Consider the following 26475-nt stretch of genomic DNA (forward strand, 5'->3'; position numbering starts at 1 on the left):
GTATTATCGTTAGTCAAAAATAAATCATGAAATTTGTAAAGTTAAAATTTATGTAAAAATATACTTAAATATTCTGATTTCAAGTCATAAAGCACTTTTTTGTTTTAAAATATTAAAATTAAAAATCGTAATTTTTAAACTGTATATCACGTGACCTAAAACGCGGGTAAGTCCTGCTGTGATGTCATAGCGGTATGAGTCATAGACCATCAGTTAGTTCAGTGTAGACAGTTGGGTATAATATATACATAGATAAGTATTTATATTTATATTATAATCAGATGTCTATGAATATATCGGTCAAAATTATTTGTGTTATTTCGTATAATGATACCCATATTACGTCATCAAATTGGATGCCCGCGTTTTTGACAGTTTAAAAAGGGTTTAAAATTTAAATTTTTGGCAAGAAAGCGTGTTTTTTTGCGAAATAAATTTTTGGTGGCTTTTTATTAGCAAAATCAACATTTTAAATACTTTTACAAAAAATAGTGGAATACCTATTATTCATATAATAAAAAAGGCCTTGCTAAAATATGAAGTCAATCCTGTTCTTCGTTTTCGTGAAAAACGATGTCAAACTAATTAGTTTAAAATTGGTAATAACATTATAGGAAAATATTATATTATGGGGAAACGACGGTAAATACACTAAATTAAGGTCGTAAGGAAAGTGAAGCCCTACTATGTTAGCAGACTATTGTTGGGCGTTAAGAGAATCTGTAGATTTCAATTATAAAAGTAGTTTAACATTACACTTTTAAAATTATAAAAATTTATTTACGTAAATAAATTTTTAACTGAATTGTAAGTATCTTACAAAAAACCGTCAATATTTTAAAATCTATGGCGAAAAATTCAATCTGAGTTTTAATTTATGTTAAATTGTTTTTTATTGAATTTTTTTTAAAATTTTTACAAAAAAAAGTAAAAGATTCATAAAAATTTTTGAATTATTCAACTTTATTACTTAATTTTAATTGACTCTGAAGTATTTTATGAAATTCTTTCCATGTTAATTCTTTTTTCGAGTCCGATGACAGACATTCCATTGTACAAAAATACCGTAGTATTTCGAGATTATTACCTATAATTAAAAGAAAAAATAAATATGCAAGTTAAGTCGTACATTACCCATAGATATTATGAGATAAAGATTGGCAAGATATACGAAGATTAAAGTATCGCGAAAACACCCTCACCCTCGCTGGCTACGTGCATTACGTATAATACAGATTTAAAAAAGTAAGTTAATTAAATTGTATATAAATATTTATTTAACGTTTAAATTTTTTTTTGTACAGGTTTCGTAAGAAACTTCGTTCGTAACGTGGGTCCCACGGCCGCAATCTTTTTTTTACATCATTGCATCGTTCAATGTTTAATTTGATTGAATTAATTGGAAAAAAACGACATAAAAGTCATAAAAGGTATTTTCTATACTTTGCCATCTTTATCTAATAATATTACCGCAATATTTACCCGTATTTATAAATAAAAAATATTTCGGACAAAACACCATTTGCAGATTACACATTGGCGGTAATTGTAACGCCATTAATTTTTTATCTCGTTTTGATATTTTTGTAAATCGCATAAAATCATCTTCATTATTATAATTTGTACTTAAAGGTATTGTTGGTTTTATTCGTATGTTAATTGTATTTATTTTGTACGGTTGATTTAAAGCTTCACAGAATATTTGTATTAAATTTTGTCTGTAAACAAAATTATGTGTGATGTAGCTAACTTTCAGAGGAAATGCGACTAAAAATATATCATTATTGCATTTAATCGAAAGAAAATACGCTTAAAGTTTATCGATAATTATAGGCTAAAGTCATGGATACGGGCGAATGTCCTCTATTGTCCATCACAATTTTTGGCTAAAGTATTTTTCCGTAGTTAGTGTGTTTTCTTTCGATTAAATGCAATAATGACATATTTTTAAGTCGCATTTCTTCCAAAAACTGATGATTTTCGAAAAAATGTTTTAGATGAAAAATGTTAGTTTTTTATGAGGATCAACTTTCTATTCTATCTTTTATCGTTTAGGATCTAACTTGACTATTAAAAAAACCCGCAGAACTAGGTCTAATTTGATGTCAGAACATGATCTCCCCTCTCAAACTCTGCAACTTTTGTTAAAGTCATGTATTGATTGGTTAAATACAAAACGAGCTATTAGCCATTATAGATTAAAATGACAAACACTGAATATTCAATAAATAGAGACAACAAAATTATTTTATCCTTCTTAGATTTTCATTATAATTCCCAGTCACTATAATTCTCTGATAATTTACCCCAGTTTGTGACCACTGGGTAATGTAACAATCGGATATCAAATTATGAAAAAGCCAGTAGGGATTTCCAAAAGTTACAAATAATATAACTTCCTGAAAATATAAAAATAATTCAAATATTACTAGCTCAACCCGTGCGGTATTCCTCTCCCGTAGTTACCGTAGCCCGTGGCTAAAAACAACAAACAACAAATTTCGCAGAAAAGTGGTGAAAAAAGTCCTTAAATTAATATTAGGAGAACATGTATTAAGAATAGTAATTATATGTCCAGAGTATTAGGAGAGCATCTGTAAAAACTAACATGTTTGCCTAATAAACTTATTATTTAAATTTATTGTATTTTTTCGTTCAAATTAATTGTCTAGCGTGTTTCTTCCTAAGCGGTACATTTTTAGACCGTCAGTATAGTTTTCGTCAAACCCAGACATAATAAGCTTGAAAATGAGGGGTAAATCATGGAATTTGATAAAGGAATAAGGAAGATAAGGATAGGACAGAAAAAAAACTTGCTAGAGTAATAATATATAAGATAAAATAAACTTACCGTTCGGAAAAACCAATATTTTGAACATTCATATCACCCAACGATATAGCATCAATAACATGTAAACAATTGACACATTTTCGTTTATTTTGTGATAGAACTACATATTCTTTGACTAGCTCGGCTGTTATAATAGTTCCACGTGGAAGTTCAATGTTAAAGGGAGCTAATTGCCACTGTCCATTATTCAATTGATAAACTCTGGTTTCACCACAACCTTAAAATATAACTTCTGAAAAACTGTGAACACATGTTTCATAAAATTTCAATCCTTCATTGATATAGCTTGATATCCTTAAATAATGTATTTTTAAAAGACCTACCTTTTCGGTAATAATATTAGTTTCAGGTCGATTCATCAGATACGATTAAATCAAGGTGATTTGATACCAAAATGAAAGTGTTATCAAAAAACTGAAATTTTGGGTTTCAAATAAAGAGTATTTTAATACGCCTTCTTACATAAATTTCAAGTCGATTTTGTTTACAGTTTACGATAAATTATTAAAAACAGCCCTTTTTACATGGTGGTATGTCAAGAAGTCGTTATAAATGTCGGTTTTTAGTCAATAAGTGCTTTTAAAATGTTTTACCATTTACATGAAAAACTTCTATCAATATTCCTCAATTTTTAAGCTTTAAAATCACACCAAAATTAAGAACTGTACATAAAAATGAAAAACTGTTTTTGTTAAGAACACTGACTGATAGTTAATTTCTCCTAAACCGTACAGAGAATCGATATGAATTTTTCACAAAAGACGTATAAAAGTATGATTAATTGATAAATCAAATTTCAAATCTTTGGTATTATTTTCAATTTACGGTATCGAAATACCTTTAAAGAGTTGAAATGAAAATGATAACAAAAATTAAAATTTTTGTTATAAATAGGGAATATTCATGTATTTTTTTTATGTTTTTAATTCATTGTTTACACCGTTATAACAAAGTAAAAAATATAAATACTGCTTAAAAATGCTGTATTTAAGTGGAAAAAAAAATTTTAAATACATAATAATTTTGAGATTTTTAAACGCAGTTTTTTGGCGCTCTCTGTTGATGACTTATAAATACGTGATCTGTCAATTGGTGACAGTTCAATGTATAATTTACACTTTTTTCTAATAAAAAGCCGTAGAATAATAAAACTCAATGTAATACCATACAAAATATAAGTAATTAATATCATAAAGTATGTCAAAAAAATTGACAAACCCGTATTTTGATGTCACGTCCGTATAAAAATTTGAGTTTCCGTTTTAGAAATTTTTAAATGCCCTCACTGAATTTGTACTTTTATTAATTAATTTTAAGTAATTAAAAAGATATTAATTACTAAAATAATGGTCTAGTTGAAATGTCCAGCCATTAAAGTTACGGAAGAAATATATTTGAACCAAATTTAAATTTCATGAATATTCCCTATGAATCACTCATAGATATTTTGTGAAAAATTCATATCGATTCTCTGTAAGGTTTATGAGAAATGTGCCTTTTTTTGGTAAAAAAAACTGACTTTGATAGTTAATTTCTCCTAAACCGTTCAGAGAATCGATATGAATTTTTCACAAAAGAATTATTAAATTGATAAATAAAAATTCAAATTTTTTGGGTCATTTTTTTTACATCGAAATACCTTACAGTTTTCGAAAAAACAACGAACTTTGCACACATTTTGGGAGCGATTTGGTAAAAAATTTTTAAGAAATATTATTTTAAACATACCCATATAAATATATTCCTTATTCTCTAAAAATCCAAATCTCCATTCACAATCTGCTGATATTTTATCAATTAATTCTTCCTTATTTTTAATTTCACGTGTATTCGCATTAAAAAACGCTAAACTAGTTTTATTTTGTACAAATTGTTCAAAATAATCATTGGGTTCAAGATTTAGTGCGGCCATTCGTGACATATTTGGTATATTCCAGTATTGAAGACACTGTATTCTTAAATCCATTTGACGTGGTTCTGTCAATGTCATATCTTTACTAAACGCCATTATTTTGTTAAGACTTATTATTTGTCGTTTGCATAAACTAAAATTTTAAATTTATTCATCACATTTTTGTTTTGTCACACTTAAATTAAGTGACATTTCTCATAGATGATTCGTGAGCGAGGAAAAAATTGTATGTGCAAAAATGATTTTTATAGAAAAACAAACCACTTTTATTGGAAATTATTTTCGAAAAATGTTTATTACTATTCTATTTATTACCAGTTATGGAATAGAGTGAGCTTTTCATTGAGCCTGAAAACTTGCTTCAAGTTTAATATTGTCTGCGTTAGATGTGCGCCTATAGACCTTACATTTTTGTTTGAAGCATTTTATCGGTAAAATTTATTTTCCAAGTTTTAAGCAAAAAACACCCTGTATAGTAGCGCAGAACGCCACAAGCTTCTCTTTGCTGCGAGTTTTCTAACTGGCAAATAGGTAAAAAAATAGAGGAATTTTCTAACAGGAAGATGTTGCCATACTTTGTAAAAATTGATTTTAAAAGCTTTTATTTAACTTGCAATGTATGTATGTATGTTACGGTGGATTCTTTGAACTCAATTTTGAAGTAGATATCTTCAACCGATTGAGCTGAAATTTTGCATGCACATTTAGTTTGGAGGACAATGCATGGTAAGGTTGCGCCGTCTTGGTATTTCCATCACTTCCACCATATTTTATATAAAAACATTTTTGAAGTCTTAAATTAAAAATTTTAATAAAAAATACTTTTTAGGGGACAATTTATTGTATTAAAAAGTAGAAAATAATTTTATCTACAAGTCACTCTTACCCGAATATCAAGAGTGAATCGAAAAGTAATTAGGCATGAGAAGAAGATGAGGCGTTCCGATTCATTTTTGATATTTTAAATTAACCGCCTCAAGCTTTTACAAATAGTCGGATATGAGTGAATTATAGATAAAATTATTTTCTACTTTTTAATACAATAAAAAGTTGTCCCTTAAAAGGTATTTTTACTAAAATTTTTTTTGTTACTTACCTATTATTCATATCCAAAATATACTGATAAAATGTTGTATCGTTTAGCAAAAAATCCGTTGACACAATATTCATAATATCTACATCCGAAAAATTCCATAAATGACAGTTTATTTGATTCAAATACTCCCGAATATTATTAGTATTCGATTTTTTCCGTTTACAAATTAAATATTTCTCTGAATTGGCTGGCCGACTAGCATTTGGTTTAAAAATACAAACTAAAATAAGAAAAAATAGTTTGGAACATTTCAAGAAGAAATATTTTTTATAATAGAGAACTTGCATTTTTTGGTTACAATAATAGGCTCTCGTCCTCTAAAAATAAATCGGTTGGATAAAAGTTTCTAATGATTAATCATGATATGTAGATAACAAAACATAAGGTAGTCAGTCACGTGATAGCAAACACCAATCAAAAAGTATTGAAAGTATTACATCACGCCATAACAAACGCAATGTAAACAACATTACATTTTAATAGAACAAAGTAGGTTAGTTGATTATAAATGCTTAAACTTTCATAAATAAAAATGATTGTATGACATTCAAGACCGTGATGCCATTCAAGACGCCATGACAATCTACATTTTTTTCGAAGTAAATTTGAATTGGTTTTTCAAAATACATAATGCAAATAGTGTTTTTTTTTTTTTTTAAATAATATTTTTTTGGTGTGAATCACATTTCAAATTTAGAACAAAAGCCTATTTTTCAACAAGCGTCTTTTGACAAATAAGTTCAAATTCAACTATCGTAATTGAAAGCTGAAAGATAACAATGCTTCATCGTATTACGTGTAAAAGGATTCCCAATATTAGATGTGGTTTCACAGATAAACATGCAAGATCTCTATTTTTTATTTACGATAATTGATACCTTCTTCAAAGCAATGATACATTAAATATATTAATCCAACACTAAACGGTGTAAATGTATCGAAAAATTTTGTAACAAAATGTCCATTTGTACGTACAATTGATAATGCAACTAAACACTGGCATAAATATATCTGTTTTGATAATACTTCTTGCAAATTTTCATTACCATCAACACAAAAACCCTACAAATTTTATTTGTTTTTTAAAAAAGGTAAATATTTTTGCGATTGTTTTTAAAATTTCAACCGTCGACACGGAGTGTGAACGTCATCCCGTATAGACTCATATAAACTCGCAGTTGAAACATATCTAAGAACACTTTCTATTAAATTACCTTTTTGCTTAGAGCCTTCTCCAAGCTGGACCGATTTTCAGGATCATCACTTATTTTTTAGTTGTTCAGGCTACGGAATCCTAAACTCGCACTTGAAACATAGCTAAGAACACTCTCCCTTAAATTATCTTTCAAACGAAACATAAAAATTAAAATCGGTTCATCCATTTAGGCGCTACGATACCACAGACAGACAGACAAACACACACACACACACACACACACACACACACATAGTGGTCAAATTTATAACACCCCTTTTTCTGGTTCGGGGGTTAAAAAATGATTATTTTCAAATCATATTAAGTGAAAAATTACACTTACGCCATCCGACATCATGAAATGAACTCCCTGATTATCAGTTTGTTCTAAAACTTTGTTCGTAAAATCTGTAATATTATCTGGATCATAAATATTTCCATCTTGTTTTGGTCCATAAAATGGTTGAAATGTTTCTGGTGATCCAGCGAGAAATTCATTTAATGTAAAATCATTTTCCTCCTTTAAAGTAAATCCAAAACCTGTAAATAAAAAAGACAAAAAATACAGTTATAATTTCCATTTTGTAACAGGTTAGTTTTTTCTTTATAAGTAAATTGAAAAAAATCCCGTGTTTACTTTTTCACAAGTAAATAAACTTTTATTCTAAATTCTAGAAAATATTTTAGAAATTTAAGTAATACCTTTATATAACCATTTTTTTCTCCACAAAATATATTCGGAGAAACCTCCTGGTCCAGCACAAACGTCAGCAAAATAATACGGTTTGTTTGTGGTGAAATGATCAGGCTGAAAAATAAAATTGAATCAAAACAAGAACTTGTTAAATATTCGAAGTAAGTTTTTACTTACATCACGTTCAAGATTGGTAAACATAAAATTACATGCCGCATCAATATTTGCCATTTTTAATGCCGCCCGATTTATAAAAAACACATTACGAATTCGTTCAAATGGATTGGCACGACCACGGACTTTTCGTAGTTCAGCAGGTTCAAATAAATCTAGTTCACATTTCGCTTGAAATAATTCTTTTTGTAATTCACCATCGCAAAATGTTGTTTCAAAAGGACTTTCTAATTTACGTTCACAAAATATTTGTCCTAAACTCAACTGATCCACGGTTAAATCCAACATGCCAGAGTCCGATGAAATCCATTTTAATTCTTCTTTAACTTTTATATTCTGAAAGATTTCATGTTGTATTCACGGCCGTATTTTAAGCCTAAAGAATAGGCTTCCGTAGGTTTAGAAAAACCGAACATAAGCTCTGCCACGGATCCGAATTTTGTTAACAATTCCTCTAGTCATTTTGCGGGAAGAGGGGTTTCGTGGGAAGTAAAACCGGAATGAGTAGACGCAGCGTTTTCTAAAAGTTTTTAGGTTGTTGGTTACGAATATGTGCATCGATTTTACGTAAAGTGCTACAAACAAAAGTTATTAACAAATTAATTATTTAAATCGCTGTAACTCGAAAATTATCAATTTTAGCGAGGCCATACTTCAGCTCCTGAGGAGCACCCCGCGGCAAATTGAAGTGCTCTGTCACTAGTTTTGTCGCTACTTTCTATAGTTTCCGAGTTTCAACAATTTACCAGTTTAATTGTTAATAACTTTTATTTGCACCACTTTAGGTAAAATCGACGCATATATTCGTAATCAGCGATCTACAAACCTTCAGGAAGTACTTCAACTTATCGAGCGACGTTCCTCATGAGCTCAAGTATGATCTCGCGCTAATTGCAGGAAATTATGTCTATAATTATCAGAAATAGAGCAAAATTTCTTGAGACATTTTTTAAGGAAATTGGAATTAAATTGTTAGTAACTTTTGTTTGAAATTACACCATTTTACGTAAAATCGACGCACATATTCGTAATCAGCAACGTAAAAACCTTCAGAAAACACTTCGTCTACTCATTCTGGTTTTACTCCCTACGAAACCCCACATCCCGCGTATGATAAAATTCCTAGATTTTATTAGATACAAGTAAAATTTACAAAATTAAAAAAAAAAACCCAGACAAATTTTTCGGGAACGGCGCCCTAAACTCGCACTTGAAACATATCTATGAACACTCTCCCTTAACTTACCTTTTTCCTTAGAGCATTCTCCAAACTGAACCGATTTTGAGGATCACGGTCTATTTTTTAGTTGTTCCGGGTACGGAAACCTAAACTCGCACATAGCTAAGAACACTCTACTAAATTACCTTTCAAACGAAACAAGAAAAATCTAAATCGGCTCATCCACTTGGGCGCTACGATGCCACAGAAAGGTAGACAGGCAGACACACATAGCGCCGATAGCGGTCAAACTTAGAACACCCCTTTTTTGGCTTTTTGGTTCGGGAGTTTAAAATATGTATTTTTAAGCAGTGAAAAATTTTCTTGCTAATTTATTATAAAAGCTTCGAGGATAATATTTATATCATAAATCATACATAATTTTTTTCCGAAAACTTATATCGGTAAACTTTTCTAAAGGGGGGGGGGGGGAGGCGGTAGGACAGTTTAAACATACTTCTGCTGAACTGAACCTAATTATCTGTAAATTTTTAATATCAAGTACGGTTAAAAAGCAATATTAGCGACAAACTGTAAATCATCATCAAGGATATATAAAATTAAAAAAAGAAATTACTTCAATTGAAATATCCCAATTTTCATTGATAATCGCTGAATGGGACGTTAAATTAAATCCAAGACCACAACGATCCATTTTATTGGATACTTTAACAGGATTTACAATTCCTTGATTTGCTTTACCTAAACCCATTCCTTGTACGTACCCCATTTTCGCCTATAAACAAATATGTTTTGCTCATTAAAATAATCCAAACTTAATAATATTAATTAAACTGTTTACCATCATTTTCATGGCTTTATCATCCATGAAATTTTCTTGAGATGGCTTCATTAGAAAACTCATCGTATCAACGAGATTTTCCGTAATGTAACTACTACACTGTGGTGAATCCATAATTGGAATCAAAAACTTGAGAGAAAAATGATACGAAACACTTATTGGATTTCAATTTATTATAATCGTTTTTCAGTATACATTTTGTTGATGAAGCGACTAAAATCAAAATTATTTTTATAAAAATAATGAATGTTTTAAAAATGATTGTAAAAAACTACAAATTACCGATTATTTTTTAGGTTAGAATTTTATTTGTAATCAAAACAAAATACTCAGCTTAATTTGTACTCGCATGGAAGTACTTTATTAAATTATTTATTTTTTTAGAAACATCGTTGATTATTTTTTTTTTAATTTATACGAAATTTTTAATAATTTTAATATAAAAATAACAAAATAAACATGTTTTTAATTTTTATGTTAATTTTGAAAAAAAGAACTGTAATGCGCAATTACAAGTTTTAACTTCACTCGGAGTATTCGGAGAGGAGTAGGTAATTTAAAATTTATTTTGCTTGTACTAAATAATTCATTATCAATTTATCTCGATTGATAAAAAACTTTTATGTTTTCGTAATAAAATCGTAGAACAATAATCATTTATTTTTCTATTTGTATAATGATTAAAACAGCAGAGAGGGATTCAATTTTTCATAGTTTTAATATGCAGTAAGGCAAAAAATAATTTTCATGTTAATATAAATTCCGATTTACTTAAATAGTTGAGTACATTGAAATGTTGAGTACATTGAATAGTTGAGTACACAAACTCACTTAGCTTTTGAGTCAGAACCAAAGTTATTAATTTTTTGTATACAACTAGTCATAAATTAAGTAATCAGCTGATTACTAAGTTCGTAGCATTTTTATTTGCGTGCTTTATGAAAAAAATTAATGAATTTACTTAAAAAAAATCGAATTTGACAAAGATCATTATTAAAGGGCCTTATTTCAATCACTAACAATATTTCAATTTCCGAATTCGAATGTTATATTGTTTCGAACTCTTTCTTAACTTAATCTAGCAGTCATTAGAAATTATTATAATATGCGTATTAATAACGGAATGAATTCTGTTTATGATTAGAATAAATATTATCATAATAAAAATTGTTGTCATAATACAAATTTATGTTAATTAATTTCAATAATTTCTATTGCGTAAAAAAAATAAATCAAATAGAAAAGGTAGTGAAATATCATTGTTGATATTTATAATATTATTGAAAAATAAAAAATCTTGTATTGGACTTAATTTCTTAACCAGTTTATGCAATACATTTTACATAAATGTATAGCTATTTGCAAAAGAAACACTTCAATTGTTAAATAGTTTTTATACCATTGAAATATCCATAGTATATTAAGTTTCGTCCCAAGTTTGTAACGCTTAAAAATATTGATGCTACGAAAAAAATTTTGGTATAGATGTTCATAGAATCACCTAATTAATCCATTTCCGGTTGTCCGTCCGTCCGTCCATCTGTGGACACGATAACTCAAAAACGAAAAAAGATATCGAGCTGAAATTTTTACAGCGTACTCAGGACGTAAAAAGTGAGGTCAAGTTCGTAAATGAGCATCATAGGTCAATTGGGTCTTGTAAACCGTTAGAGATAGAACAAAAGTTTAAATGTAAAAAATGTTCCTTATAAAAAACTAAAAAACTTTTGTTTGAAACATTTTTTTGTAAACATCACTGTTTACTCACGAGGGCGTTAATTAGGTGCAAATTTTATAGTATGTATTAATAAAGGAATATCAGTTGTGTGTGTGTCTATTTAAAAGTGAATATCTTTTGTTATTTACGTGACGTCAAAAAAACAAACGATTGCGCATCAACACTGTCTATACATGGTATTTCAATAATTAACTCAGTCAATTGTTTGTTTTGAATTTTTTTTTTTTTTTTTTTTTTTAAATGAACGATAGGAAAGGGTTATATTGGGCCGTTCAAAGTAACTGAAAATAAGCGATTTTATGTATTTATTTAAAGGCAAAAAAAAACTAAAAAAAAGGAAGTTTTGGACCCTTCTAACGCGCAATCTCAGAAGTGCTAGGGTTGCGTTTATTAACGCTTTGTATACATAAAAAAAAGATTTTTGGATTTTGGGATTATCTCGAAAACCATCAACTTTATGAAAAATAGTTTCAAACAAAAATTGTCGGAAATTTTTTCCCTTAAAAAAAATGTAGAATCAAAAATTTTGATATCTTCAGCCACTTTTCCAAAAATTGGGAAAAACGGCCAAATATATATATTTATATGCTAATTAACAATATCCTGAAACTAATTGATTTTATAAAAAAAAAAATTTCAAACGAAAGTTTTTGGAAAATTGTTTTCCTAAAATAAAGTAGAGTGGACAATTTCGATATTTTTAGCCGTTTTCAAAACGATCAATTTTATATACATTTCTCAATGATTGAATAATTAACGAAAAATATATATGAAATTGATCGTTTTGAAAACGGCTAAAGATATCGAAATTGTTCACTCCTACGGAAAAACTTTTGTTTGAAAATTTTTTTTATAAAATTCATTAGTTTCAAGATATTGTTAATAAGCATATAATTATATATTTGACCGTTTTTCCCGAATTTAGGAAAAGGCTAAAGATTCAAAATTTTTGATTCTAAATTTTTTTACGGACAAAAATTTCCGACGATTTTTGTTTGAATTTTTTATAAAGTTGGTGGTCTTCAAGATATTGGCTAAAAATCGTTTTTTATGTATATATAGCGTTAATTAACGCTAGCTTATCACTTTTGAGTCCTAGACTGCGCGTTAGTAGGGTTTTAAATTAGATGTCGGAACCTTCCTATTTTTTTAGTTTTTTTTTTTTGCCTTTGTATAAATTCACGTAAAAACATTACTTTGAGCGGACCATATATACAAGTTCTATATACATTTAGCTCTCTCCAAACTGAACCGGTTTTCTTGAAACGTAGCTAAGAAGTCGGGATTCGAACCCGGATCATCTAGATATCAGGTCTAGGACGTAACCAACTCCGTCACACCTGCTTTATATAAGGGATATAAAGGGTAATTTTGCCTTAAAACTTCAAAAATCATGTTCATTACGATCAGCTATTTCAAGCGATATCTCTAAAACTATTCACCCAAATTTAAAATGAATTACCTATTTTTTGGTAAAAATTACCTTGAAAACCGAATTTCATAAAATTTAAAAACATTTTTCATGTTTTTTTTACTCCTTAAGTAAATACCTGTTTTCAACAAAATTGGTTAATTTTGATTCTAAAACCACAAAAATTGAGTTCATTTAACGATTGAGTTTAATGTTTTGAAAACTTCAAAAAGATCATTTTCAACGCTGAAAAACAATGCTAAAAAATTAAATATTTGAGCTTATGAAAATCCTAAAATAGTCTTTGAACATATTTTATAAAGTTCTGAAGTGTAATTACAGATTTTTTGGGCTAGACAAATCACATGGGCTAGAGTAGCTTTTACTTAGTTCAAAAAAATGACATTTAAGTGTTTCTGTGGAAGGGCGGATATACAAAATTTGAACCAATAGGCTTTCTGGAAACTTCCGCAATATTAATCTTAAGCTTTTCTGAACAAGAATCAATTGACAAAATGCAATCGTCATATATTTTGCATAGTCAACTCCATCCAGAGCCCGCTCTATACACATTTTTATTTTTGAGGAATGAGGGTAGACTAAAAAAGTTTGAAATTTAGGACATTGTTTTAAGGACATTGTAAAAATAATTTCTTAAATTAAATAATGAAACATTTTGATTTTATTCAATGAATAGTAAAAATTACATTACAGGTTCCAAAAAGTATATTTTTAATCTATTTTTTATAATTATTATAATTAAAAATTACTTAGTAACTACATTGCACAGCATTTCATGTCAATCTGTTTTACACACAAAAAATTTATTTTTTATTTCATTTACATTTGTCCCGTTTTATTTACAACAATTGATTTTTTTAGTTACATCTTAAATTATTTATAATTGATTATTTTGAAATTATTTAAACAATGTGTACTAAACTATAATTATTAAATAAAAATAGTTTTTTAAAGAGCAAAATATACAAAAACGTTTCATGATACTCGAAGTGTTTCATTTTATATGCCTACGAATCGTTAATATATTTACTAAGTATTGTTAAGTACGATTTTAAAAATATTCAAAATTGTATGCTAAACAAAATTAGAATTCAATCTGTAGGAATCAAAACTAGTTGTTTTTCTTGAAATAATTGAGGTAGAAACTTTAATATGGTCGTTTTGATCGTTGAACGGTTGAGTATTTTGTCGTCTTGAATAAAAGAGTCAACATATATGTTTCTGAATACCTAAACCGTAATTGAAAAATGGTAAGTAACCTGCGGAAAAAACGGTCTACTTCTTGTTTTAATTAGTACGAATTTTTATCGCCAGTTGGCGGGATTTTTCTGATTTGAATTTGATTATTTTGGTTGGTCTTTAAAAATTATAAGTATTGCCCGCTGGTAGTCTTAATTGGAACTACTGAGATCGGGCCACTTCTTGTTTTAATTAGTACGAATTATTATCGCCTGTTGGCGAGTTGTATTTCCCAGTAATCAATTTTGAGTTAATCTTGTAAGTTTAAAGATGTAACATGATGCAGCTTGATGCATGATGACAAATTAGGATTCCACCTAGCTGAAAAAATAGAGTTATGCTCAGTATCCAATTGTAAAAAGGAGCGACAAACGTTCATTAATATCGAAATTCGATATCTTCAAAGCTGTTAAGTTTCTGTTCAAGATGGCAGCACGGCTTAAACTGATTACGTGACTTAATTTGAGGCTCAAACTCAGCGTCCAGCGTCAGCATTATAATACACCTTACTGAAGTGACCCCGAAATAGAAACGGTACCTTTTCTTTATACAAATAATAATTGTACACACGACTGTTGTTTTTACCAATATTACGTCACCAAAATGGCTGACAGCGTTTTTGCGAGGATAAAAAGGTTTAAAATTTAATTTAATTTTATGGCAAGAAAGGATTTTTATTTTGCCGAAATATTTTGTTTGTGGCTTTTTATTAGGAAAATCACCATTTTGAAGTACTTTTTCAAACATAGTAAAACTTTATTGTTTTAAAATTATAGCCTGTTGGAATTTTGTAGTTTTGTAGGAATCTGTTTTATGGCGTTATTAAACAAGTGAAATTATGGTATTCAGATAAAATATTGATAATATTCCTCTGAAGAAAAAAATTCTACATTCTTAATTTAATTTGGATTAAAAATGGCGTAATTTTACAATTACCATTTTAAATTTCAAGATGGAATCTAGTCTACATTGAAAATTTGATTTTTGTTTTTAATCAAACAAGATTGTATCAAAATCGTTTCAATCTCAATTTTTTACAAGATAAGAATCCCTATCGACTGAATTATAATTAATAAATTATTTTGTATAATAAATGCGAATAAATATTTATTGTTTTATTTTAATTAAAATTACAATGTTTTTTTTACTTAAAATATTAAACATAATTATAATTATAGTTCAAATAATAGTTTATATCACAATAAAAAATCACTCTTAAGTTTTAATCATCAATTAATTTAATTAAATCAATTAATATTGTTTTTTACCCCCAGGTTCATAATGATTTTTTTTTCTTATTTCATTCAAACTTTTTTTTTAAATAGTATACAAATTGAAAATAATACGTCAAAATCATAAAATATATGGCATAATAAAGTGCGTTTATTAAATTTTTATTTATTTCGAAATTTGAAAAAAATTCGTAGATTAGGACCCTTAAATTTTTTTCAAATCTATTAATCCGATCATCTTTGTCAAAAAAAGTGGTCAGCCTCGGAATCTAATGGAATAAACTGAATTTTAGTACAAACCTTTATTTTGATAGTACAAATGTTATCTCAAAGGTTACACATGGTCACGTGTGCGTGTCGTTAGATATTCAAGATCAAGTGTCACGAAAATCAGTTTTTTCAGAATATCTCGTTTTCTTTACCTTCAATCGTATTAACATTTATTATAAAAGTTGTAGAGGATAAAATTCTCTACTTTTGTCTGAAATCTTTTTTTATACGTTGGAACGTTTTTGAAATAGAGGGCGCAGAAGACGTAGCGCTCAGCTATACGCACCTTAGTGCAGGGTCAATATTTATAAAGTATTAAATAATTATTTAAGTAATATTTAATAAACATTTAAGTAAAAAAACCAAATAATAGACTGGGATTCACGATTGACACTATCAATTATACGGTTTTTTTAATTGATTCTTCATTAAATACTACTTAAATAATTATTTAATACCTTATATTTATAAATATTGACCCAGCACTAAATACGTTAAGCTGAGCGCTCCATCTTCTGCACCTTTATTTCAAAAACGGTTCAACGTACAAAAAAAAGTTTCAGCCAAAATTTATAAAGAATTTTATCCTCTACAACTTTTATATTAAATGTAAATCCGATTGAAGGCAAAGGAAACGAGATATTATAAAAAAAAAACTGATTTTTGAGACCTTTGACCTTGAACATGATTTGTACTATCAAAATAAAGGTTTGTACAAAAATTCAGCTTATTACGTTAGATTCCGAGGTGAACCCCTAAGATGATTGGAGTATATGGCGTTTTTTCAAAGAATCTAAATGATTTAATTAAATTGACCTATTCTTGAAAAATAAGTTTCTTGAAAGAAGTTGATATTTGAAAATGATTGAATTTATGTGTCTTGTATGTGTGCGGCAGTTTATCACGCAATGAATGATTCATACGTCATCAACTGGCGCTATTTTTTAATCGTTTGTAGAAATTTATTATTTCTTTAAACAAATTATTTGAAGAAATCTAGTTGATAAGGCTTTCAAAAATAAGAAAATTTATAGAAAGGTCAAAATTACTGTGAAATATTAAAAAATAAACGCACTTGGACAAAATGTTAAAAAGTTATTTTAAAATATTAAGGCACATTTTTAAATATAAATCATGTGATGTGATGTGTTTTGTAATGGCCGTATTCGGCCCTAAGAATTGAAGATAATAAACTATACTAATTTGGCAAGATTCTACCACAATACAGAAAAATCTTTTTGTTCGTTTGATTTTTATTCAATGTTCATTTTTTTTATTTTGAGTAAATTTAAGTATGGTTTCTCTTCTTAAGTTAACTAAAAATTATTTAATTTATAATAAAAAAAATTCACTAGTTGAACTGAAGAAATCAAATAATTTTGTATTATAGTTGCGAAAGTTTTTTGTTTTCCAGTCCAAAATTGTAATGATTCTAAGGCACTCCATTATGTTTGAATTCTAAAACAGAATAAAACAAAAATTATTATAAAAAGTCTTTTTCCATGCTCGGTTGAATCAGGGACCTTACGTTATCAAATTAGCGGGATTACAGAGGCGACATTATTCATGAATATAAAATGGAATTTTTAAAAATTTTTAATTACTTTTTTAACTTTAAGGTATTTCCAGCATGAAAGTACATGTCGCAGATTTGGCAAATTTATTTGCACAGACTCAGAATAATGTTAGCTGTGAGATATCGAAGTCGCAGAATTTTTGGTTGTTAAGATCGTGAGATAATCAGCTGCAAAGTTCGCGATTTCCCCATTCAAAGCATGTACAACTCACTGCCCTCCCACATATGTTTTACGACATTAACAAAAATTATCTCGACAGAATTGAAACAAAAAGGTAGGAGAGTTGAAGGGGATGTTTTAAGAACAAAAGAATCACTTCGCTTTGTTTTCGAGATACTAATTTTGACGTAAATTGTCAAAATTGGGATCGTATGCATTAATCATCTCGTGTTTTAAGCGGTTGATTTGCGGAGAGAAACAGGTCAGCCACAAATTAAACTACAGATTCAGAAAAAATTCAAATTAAACTACAGAAAGGAGGGCCCTAGATTGGAATCGGCAAAGAGTCAGAATAAAAGAGAAACCTTTGTTTCTCTCCCTAGAAACATGGAAGAGGACTATTGAGAGAGAACGAAAGCAGTGACTAAACTTGGATCGAGTTGATGGCGCTTGCTAGAGACACGGGCGGGTGTTGAGTTCATCTGAATGCCCTATGCCCACACAGGAGATAAAGAAAATAAGTCAAGTCAAGTCAAGTTTCAAGCGGTCTAAATTTCTGAAACTTGGGGATTTAATAGTAAGCCCTATTCTTAATCTGTGAAAAAATTATGTCGAAAATTACGGTTTTACCGTAGTTTTAGTATAGGAACTGCAAATGCCATGCTGGAAATACCTTAATTAGATTTTGAACGGCGAACGAAGAAAAGAGTAAGATGTTATACAAACCCTAATGTTCGAGTCAATTCTTTATGAACTGGTATTGGAGGTAAAGTTTCTCGCTCTCTATTTAAAAATGATAAACCCATGCTACTTGCTAAGCTACTCGCTGAATCACGACTATCCATTCGAATCATTTGATGGCGATTATTTGTTGCTTGTATCCGTCGCATTGGATATCGCCATGGTGATTTTGGCGGATCTAATTCAAATGCTTGATTATCTAAACCATGTCGTTCTGCTAATTTTTCTTCTTTTGTTTTCGACGATAAACGCCTGTAATAGAAAATGGAATTTTACACCAAACCCAATATTAAAAACATGATTGCTAATTAATGGTTTAGATTCCTGAGTAAGCGACAACGGTCCTCGAACATATTAACGGGTAAATGAAGTACGAATTGAAAATTTTTACCGGTACGTTTTCTTGCACAATCCATCTTAAGATCGATACCGAAAAAATGAAAATGATCCTAAATGACTTGAAATTTTATTTAGCAATTAATCATCCGTTATTCTTTTATACGTCTTTTGTGAAAAATTAATATCGATTCTCTGAACGGTTTAGGAGAAATTTACTATCAGAGTTAGTATTTTTTTTTTATCAAAAAAGGGCACATTTCTCATAAACCGTACAAAGAATCGATATGAATTTTTTAAAAAAGACCTATTCAAGGGTGATTAATTTATAAATAAAATTTAAAATTTTCTTTCGATACCGTATTTCGTATTTCGATACCGTATATTGAAAATGATACCAAAGATTTTAATTTTTATTTATCAATGAATCATCTTTTTATACGTCTTTTGTGATAAATTCATATCGATTTTCTGTTCGGTTTTTCATTTTTATGCACAGTTTTTTTGGTAACACTTTTGTTTTGGTATCGAAACACTTTGATAAATTTTTTAACGTTACCTTAATATTCTGGAACCAAAACCTGCTCCAGGTGGATCCTCTAATTTTGCATTACTCGTTTTCTTCTTATAACGTTTATCATGACTCTCCTCAATGATAATATGTCGATCGTATGGTGTATCGTAATCCACTTCTAAAATTGTTGAAAATCTATTCGGATAAATTAAATCTACGGCAGATATAATCATCCCTTCAAAAATACATATGCAACCTATAAAAAATAAATAAAAAACAAATATATCAGTAGTTTAATAATTATAATCAGGAGAAAATAAGTCCAGATAAGCATTGGTAAAATCATTTTGCCATGCGATATCCTATATACCGGGTGGTTTTTTTTAAACTTAATATAAACGTGAAATTCGAAAAAAAGTTTCATCTAGGAAAATGCTTCAAAAGGCACACATCTTAATCTTATACAAGTATTGAATTCGATCTATGTTTTAAGTTTCAATTAAAATCTCACTCTGATTTATAACTGACAAACATTAAATAAACGCTGTAAATTAGAAAGTTGTTCTTTATAAATACTTTAACATTTTTTGTTTGAAAAATTTTTTTGTAAACCGAATAGTTTAGACACTAATTGAAAGCAAAAATCTAGCTTTTTGTGCGTTTGTTCATTCAGTTTAAACAAAAATAGTCTTTCTAGAAAAACAAACCACTTTTATTGGATTTATTGGAAAAGTTTTTTCGAAGAGTGTCTAGATTTCGCAGAAACAATGATACGAAATAACAATAATGATACGAAAAAACAATTTTTGGGTTAAACTTTTCAGTCCGTTTTTGCCTAAACCGGTACTGTCTGCGGAAAAATGTTTCGAACAAAAAATGTTACTTCTTTAATCAACAACAACTTTCTAATTTAAAGTTATAAAGTGGTTCGGCCATCATTATTTATGCAATTTATATGACGTAAATGTAATAATAATAAAATGCTCTAAAAATATCTTAAACTAGGCAATTTGTGTGACGTAAATGTAATAAAATGAATCTGTGATGAATTTGAAAATGATGGAAACTTTTTTGAAGCTCAATCACCGAATAATTTTTGTACACTTAACATTATTGTGAGTTCTTCCATAAGGTACTCTCTTAAAAATCACAATTAAAATGAACAAATTCAAAATTTTTTCCCACAAGAGGCTCCAAAACTGGGTTAATTGTGATCAAGGGACTTTGAACTGTCATTCACCGCAAAAAAAATGGGCATTCACCATACTTGCTCAAAGAGCTGGACTACCTTAATCTATCGATTACCAGTTATGCAGTAGAGTGAGCTTTTTATTGAGCTTGAAAACCTAGGTCAAGTTTAATGTCTGCGTAAAATGTTCGCCTACACACCCAACATAAGTTTACACCATAATAGTTTCCAAATATATCTGCGTCATTTAATACTATACTAACAAAACATGGGTTTTAATTATAGCAGATTATTTAAACTTGAATATACAAAATTTAAATAACCAAACCGGAATTGCTACCAGTTTTGAATGAACTCTATAATATAATATTGATGAAATACAACTTATACAAATAAATAAAAAGGATTATTCATACGTTGTTGATTGATTCAATATTTTAAAAATAAACAAACAACAAAAGAAATGGAGAATTTCTTTCAAGTATACTTAGAGAAAAAAAAAAATTCGTAATAGGTATGATCTTAGCAGATCAGACCAATAGGGAATATTCATGTATTTTTTTTATATTTTTAATTCATTGTTTACACCATTATAACATAGTAAAAAATATAAATACTATTTAAAAATACTGTAATTTAGTGTAAAAAATATTTAAAATACATAATAATTTTGAGATGTTTAAACGCAGTATTTTAGCGCTCTCTGTTGATGACATATTAATTTGTGATCTGTCAATTGGTGACAGTTCAATGTAAAAATTACACTTTAAAAAACAACAGAATTTACACTCGTTATTAATAAAAAGTCGTAGAATAATAAAATTCAATGTAATACCATATAAAATGTAAGTACTTGTGTTAACAGTATGTCAACAAATATGACAAGCCAGTAATATGATGTCACGCCCTTATTAAAATTTGAATTTCCGTTTTAGAAATTTTTAAATGCCCTCACTGAATTTGTACTTTAATTAATTAATTTTAATTAATTAAAAAGATGTTAATTACTAAAATAATGGTTTAGTTGAAATGTCTAGTCAATAAAGTTACGGAAGAAAAAATATTTGAACCAAATTAAATTTCATGAATATTGCCTATTTTCGGATTAGGTAAATTATTTTATTCATTCCAAAAAAATTACAAGAATGAAAATTCAAAACTTTCAACTCATTTTTATAGTCAAAACTATATAATTATAATTTTCATTTCAAGACCATAAATATGTATAATTTATTTTCTACAATTTTATTTTCGATAAATATTTCTATTTTACAAATTATAGTCGAAAAATATCAAATTTTGTGATTACCGCTAAAGTGAAAATAAACAATTGACTAAGTTAATTATGGAAATACTCTATAAAATAAGAATTAATAAAAACGAAAAGCTTCATGTAGGATAAAATGGCAACCATTTTTCCCGAAAATTTTGCATATCTATAAAGTTTCAACTTTATTCCTTTGTAGTTTTTTTTTTTAGAAAATGGAAACTTATTTTTTGCCCTAATATAAACCCAATTGCTCTACGTTGCTTGCTTACGGACTCAAAATCACTGTTTACGCCCTGAACACGCAAAAAAATTTCAGCTCGATAACTATTTCTGTTTTTAAATTATCGTACATATGAAAATGTATTTCTAAGCATTAAAAACTTGGGACTAGCTTAATATACTTTGATATATTTCATACTACTCCAGTAACCGAGGATTAAACCTCTAAATTATTTCCTAGAACTCCGATTGATCTGAAATCTGGGGAAAATAGTGGAAACTAATCATCTGGAAGTAACGGTAAGTCAAAGCATCCATTTTTATAAACCGGTAAAAATTGTGGCAGACAAATCTTTTTGGCGGTTTCGGAGCGGGTTGAATAAACTCAAGTGAGATTTTTTGGTTACAACATATACTTTTATGGAAAAATAGTGGCAGCCACCGCAGACTGGTAGTATACAACGGTAAGTTGAAATCAAGCGTTGAAGAAGTCCCGAAAAGTGACGTAAAACAAAGTAAATTAAAACTGAGAAAAATTTCGGACAAAACAACCGCACAAACCTTATACAATAACAAGTGAAAACAAACAATTGACTGAGTAAATTGTTGAAATACCATGTATAGGCAGTGTTGATTACTCTGTCACATTACACATACATACATGTCACACATATATAACTGATATTCCTATACAATTTGTTTCAAACAAAAGTTGTTTATTTTTTGATAAGGGGCATTTTTACATTAAAATTTTTGTTCTATCTCTAACGGTTTACAAGATGTCCTACGGACCCAAGACACAATTTACGTCCTAAGCACGCTAGGACGTAACTTTTTACGTCCTAAGCACGTTATAACATAATTTCAGCTTGATATTTCTTTTCGTTTTAGAGTAATCGTGATGACAGACATACAGACAGACGACAGGAAATGGACTAGTTAGGTGAACACCCATACCAAAATTTTGTTCATAGTATCAATATTTTAAAGCGTAACAAACTTGGGACTAAACTTAGTATACCTTGATATATTATTTCATATACATGGTATAATAATATTAATGTGTTTATCAATTATCTCACTGGTAGACAGACAATTTTTGATTTCGGTTTTCAGAATGAAATCAATAAATCATGTATCATTCAATTAAAAAATGAAGACAATGTGATTTAATTATGATGTTTTTATACTTAGAGGTATAAATATGTTAGTTATTATTGTTACTTTCACTTAATCATTATCACAACTCACAAGAACAGAACATAATAATAATAATACTAATACCTGCTACAGGTAAGTAAGTACCTATATTATTTCTCTTTTTTATGTAGTGTGGAAAGTAGGATTTATTTTTTTAATTTTTAATATATAGTACAATAAATGAACCTAGAATTTTTAATTCTTACGAAAAAATATTTTGCTAGATGTATTGAGTTGGGGTTTTTTTCACTGGCTTCAGAACACTATCCTAAAAAAATCTATATGGTTTAAAGCGGAAATTTTTAGTTTTTAACCCAAGTGTCACTGGAGTGAAGGGGGTTCAAATCGCAAATTAAATCAGATAGGATAAAATAAATTTTAAAAGATTTTAAAAAGGTCAAAATGCTAAAGTAACCCGAAATTTAAGATATTTTTATTAATAAATTTCTTTATGCACCTCTCTCCTCCCTCTTTCGGGGGGTCTAAAAGACTCTCAAAATGAAAAAGACAATTTTTTTTTGCAAATTAAGACTTTTAATGACGTATAAGAGGATTTTTGGGTCGCTGATCTCGAACTTTCAGTTTAAATGTTTAATTTGTTATCCTTCCTCCCCTCTTTTAACCCACATAAGTAGCCCCTAAAATAAGTAATATCATTTTTTTTGAAAAAAATTTAAGAAATTTTGAAGATTTGTTAAGAGGATTTTTAAAGTTGATGATCTTGAATTTATGATCAAATTGATTCAATTTTCACCCATTTCCTCCTCTTTTAGCCCATAAAAGAAGACCTCTAAAATAAAAAATACCATTATTTTGCAAATTAAGACTTTTAATGACGTACAAAGAGATTTTTGATTTTATAAACTCCCTTACATGCTTTTAAAAAAACTTTTAACAAAAAGAAAACCGACTTCATAGAAAAAGTTTTCCAAAACAAATTAATATGCACTAAAAAGTAAAAAAATAACGATAATATAATGTAGTTATAATTATTGTTGTTTTTGGAGGCGGTGTCAGCCAAGGACACAACTCTGTCAGAACAGTTTGCTACATTCGCTTGGCTGACACTGACTCCAAAAATAACAATAATTTTAACTACATTCATTGTATTATCGTTATTTTTTTACTTTTTAGTGCATATTAATTTGTTTTGGAAAAGCTTTTCTTTTGAAGTCGGTTTTCTATTTGTTAAAAGTTTTTTTTATTATGTGATTTTTAGTGAATCTGAAGTACACTTACTAATTTGTCACTAAAAAAAGAATCATCGAAATCGCTTCGCGTGATATTGAGTAATCAGTCCTCTTGTCGTGCATACTTAATGCAAATTTAAGACTTTTATGGTTTTCTCATGGATGCCGTTGTCAGAACTGGACCACAATGAAATGAGACTACACGGAAAGCACCAACTTTCAAATAGATAAAGAATCATTAAAATCGGTTCACCCATTCGAAAGTTATGAGGTAACACACATTTAAAAAAATACAGTCGAATTGCAAACCTCCTACTATTTTTGTTTGAAGTCGGTTAAAAAGGGTTAAATTTTCAATAAATGTAACTTTTTATTTCAGAGGCCTACTAGTGTATGCTTAATGATGGTGGGGAGTGAGGGTTGAAAATTGAATCAATTTGATCATAAATTAAAAATTTGCAACTTTAAAAACTCCCTTAAATGCCTTGAAAAGGCTTAAATTTTCAAAGAAAAGTTTGAAACCAAATAAAATACCAAAAAAGCAGCTTTACATCGCGTTTTGCAATTTTAATGTATAATTTGACTGGCGTATATAAAATATAAATGCATATGTACACGTTCTAACTTTCTCCTCCATATGTTTGTTATACGTACGTATATCAGTATGCTAGGATGTACCTACTACCATGTATCCTATAACAAATCTATATAAAACAAGTGAAAACAAACAATTGACTGAGTTAATTGTTGAAATACCATGTATATACAGTGTTGGTGCGCAATCGTTTGTTTTTTTGACGTCACGTAAAAAACAAAAGAAATCCACTTTTAAATAGACACACACACAACTGATATTCCTATATTAATACATACTATAAAATTTGCACCTAATTAACGCCCTCGTGGGTAAACAGTGATGTTTACAAAAAAATGTTTCAAACAAAAGTTTTTTATTTTTTTATAAGGAACATTTTTTACATTTAAACTTTTGTTCTATCTCTAACGGTTTACAAGATGGGTCCTACGGACCCAAGACCCAATTGACCTATGATGCTCATTTACGAACTTGGCCTCACTTTTTACGTATTTTGTACGCTGTAAAAATTTCAGCTCGATATCTTTTTTCGTTTTTGAGTTATCGTGTCCACAGACGGACGGACGGACATCCGGAAATGGACTAATTAGGTGATTTTATGAACACCTATGACAAAATTTTTTTCCTAGCATCATTATTTTTAAGCGTTACAAACTTGGGACTAAACTTAATATACTATGTATATTTCATATATACATGGTATAAAAATGATGATAGACTATACAATACAATATAAATACATAACATATGTATGTACATTGACATACTAACACAGAACAACACATTCCATGGACCATATTATTATAATCATATAGATAGATACCTTACTTACTTACAATATACCTATTTCTTATATTATATACTTATTTTGTTTATATATACCTACACTGATTATATAAAGTATGGGCTTATGGAAGGCATTAGTTTTGGTCAATTAAAAACTTTAAAGTTAATTATTAATAAGGAGTAACAGAGATTCGTAAGGTATAAATATGTTAAAAGCTCGGAATCCAGGGATAGACAATGAGTCTTAATAAAAACTGTTCGACTGCATTGTTTAAAGCTTACTTAAAAAAGTTAAAAATAAAAATTTGTGCGATCTTGTCCATATGATAGGGGAGACTCGTTATTGGGAAAGTTTATGTTAAAAATGACAACGGAAATTGATAGAAGGATGAATTATAAGCAAAAAAAAGCCATTTAAGTATATTTCAAAAGTCAATACTTTCCGAGTTTTTGACGATTGAAATTCGGAGTATTTAACGTTGAATTGTTGACAAAGAAGTTTTTTGAAGATAGTACATGGTACACTTTTTAAAGTACTATAAAAAACCATGAAAAATTTTGAAATATTTTTCGTAAATATCTTTATTTATCCGCGAGGACATAAATTAGGCTAAAACTTAAGTTTCCATTTTCTCCAAAACTATACAAGAAAGAACATTCAAATAAAATTTTTAGGTAACTTCAAATAACGAGAGCAATTTTTGTAAATTTTTGTAAATTATTATCAGTTTTTGACAAATTTGAAAAGAAATTATTGGCGGGTTAAATAATTTCATTCGTTTATACGGGTTAGTCCGCAAACTAGAAAGAAACTAAATCTGATTTCGGCCCGAAGATTTTTGTAC

General features: G+C 28.6%; 2 protein-coding genes across 4 annotated transcripts in view; both read right to left on the minus strand.

Moving 5' to 3' along the window:
• Nucleotides 1-989: 989 nt before the first annotated feature.
• LOC123293050 (cap-specific mRNA (nucleoside-2'-O-)-methyltransferase 1) lies at nt 990-10327 on the minus strand (the record flags this gene model as incomplete). Its single annotated transcript, XM_044873766.1, has 12 exons — nt 10226-10327; nt 9944-10156; nt 9719-9877; nt 7926-8258; nt 7757-7862; nt 7398-7594; nt 6738-6921; nt 5860-6079; nt 4580-4896; nt 2852-3068; nt 1483-1718; nt 990-1087 (listed from the first exon to the last, which is right to left on the minus strand). Coding segments are annotated over exons 2-12 (2181 nt in total), but the record flags the coding sequence as incomplete, so codon positions are not given.
• A 6247-nt stretch (nt 10328-16574) lies between these two features.
• LOC123291901 (dual oxidase maturation factor 1-like) overlaps nt 16575-26475 on the minus strand; it is a 198513-nt gene continuing 188612 nt past the window's right edge. For all 3 annotated transcript variants that reach the window (XM_044872356.1, XM_044872354.1, XM_044872355.1), the window contains exons 7-9: nt 19227-19437; nt 18317-18583; nt 16575-17312 (exon numbers count right to left, since the gene is read on the minus strand). In XM_044872356.1, the coding sequence (XP_044728291.1) occupies nt 17300-17312; nt 18317-18583; nt 19227-19437 (491 nt within the window). In that variant the 3' untranslated portion in view covers nt 16575-17299. The remainder of the gene's footprint in view (nt 17313-18316; nt 18584-19226; nt 19438-26475) is intronic.

This window comes from Chrysoperla carnea, chromosome 2, assembly GCF_905475395.1.
Source record: "Chrysoperla carnea chromosome 2, inChrCarn1.1, whole genome shotgun sequence".
Lineage (NCBI taxonomy): Eukaryota > Metazoa > Arthropoda > Insecta > Neuroptera > Chrysopidae > Chrysoperla > Chrysoperla carnea.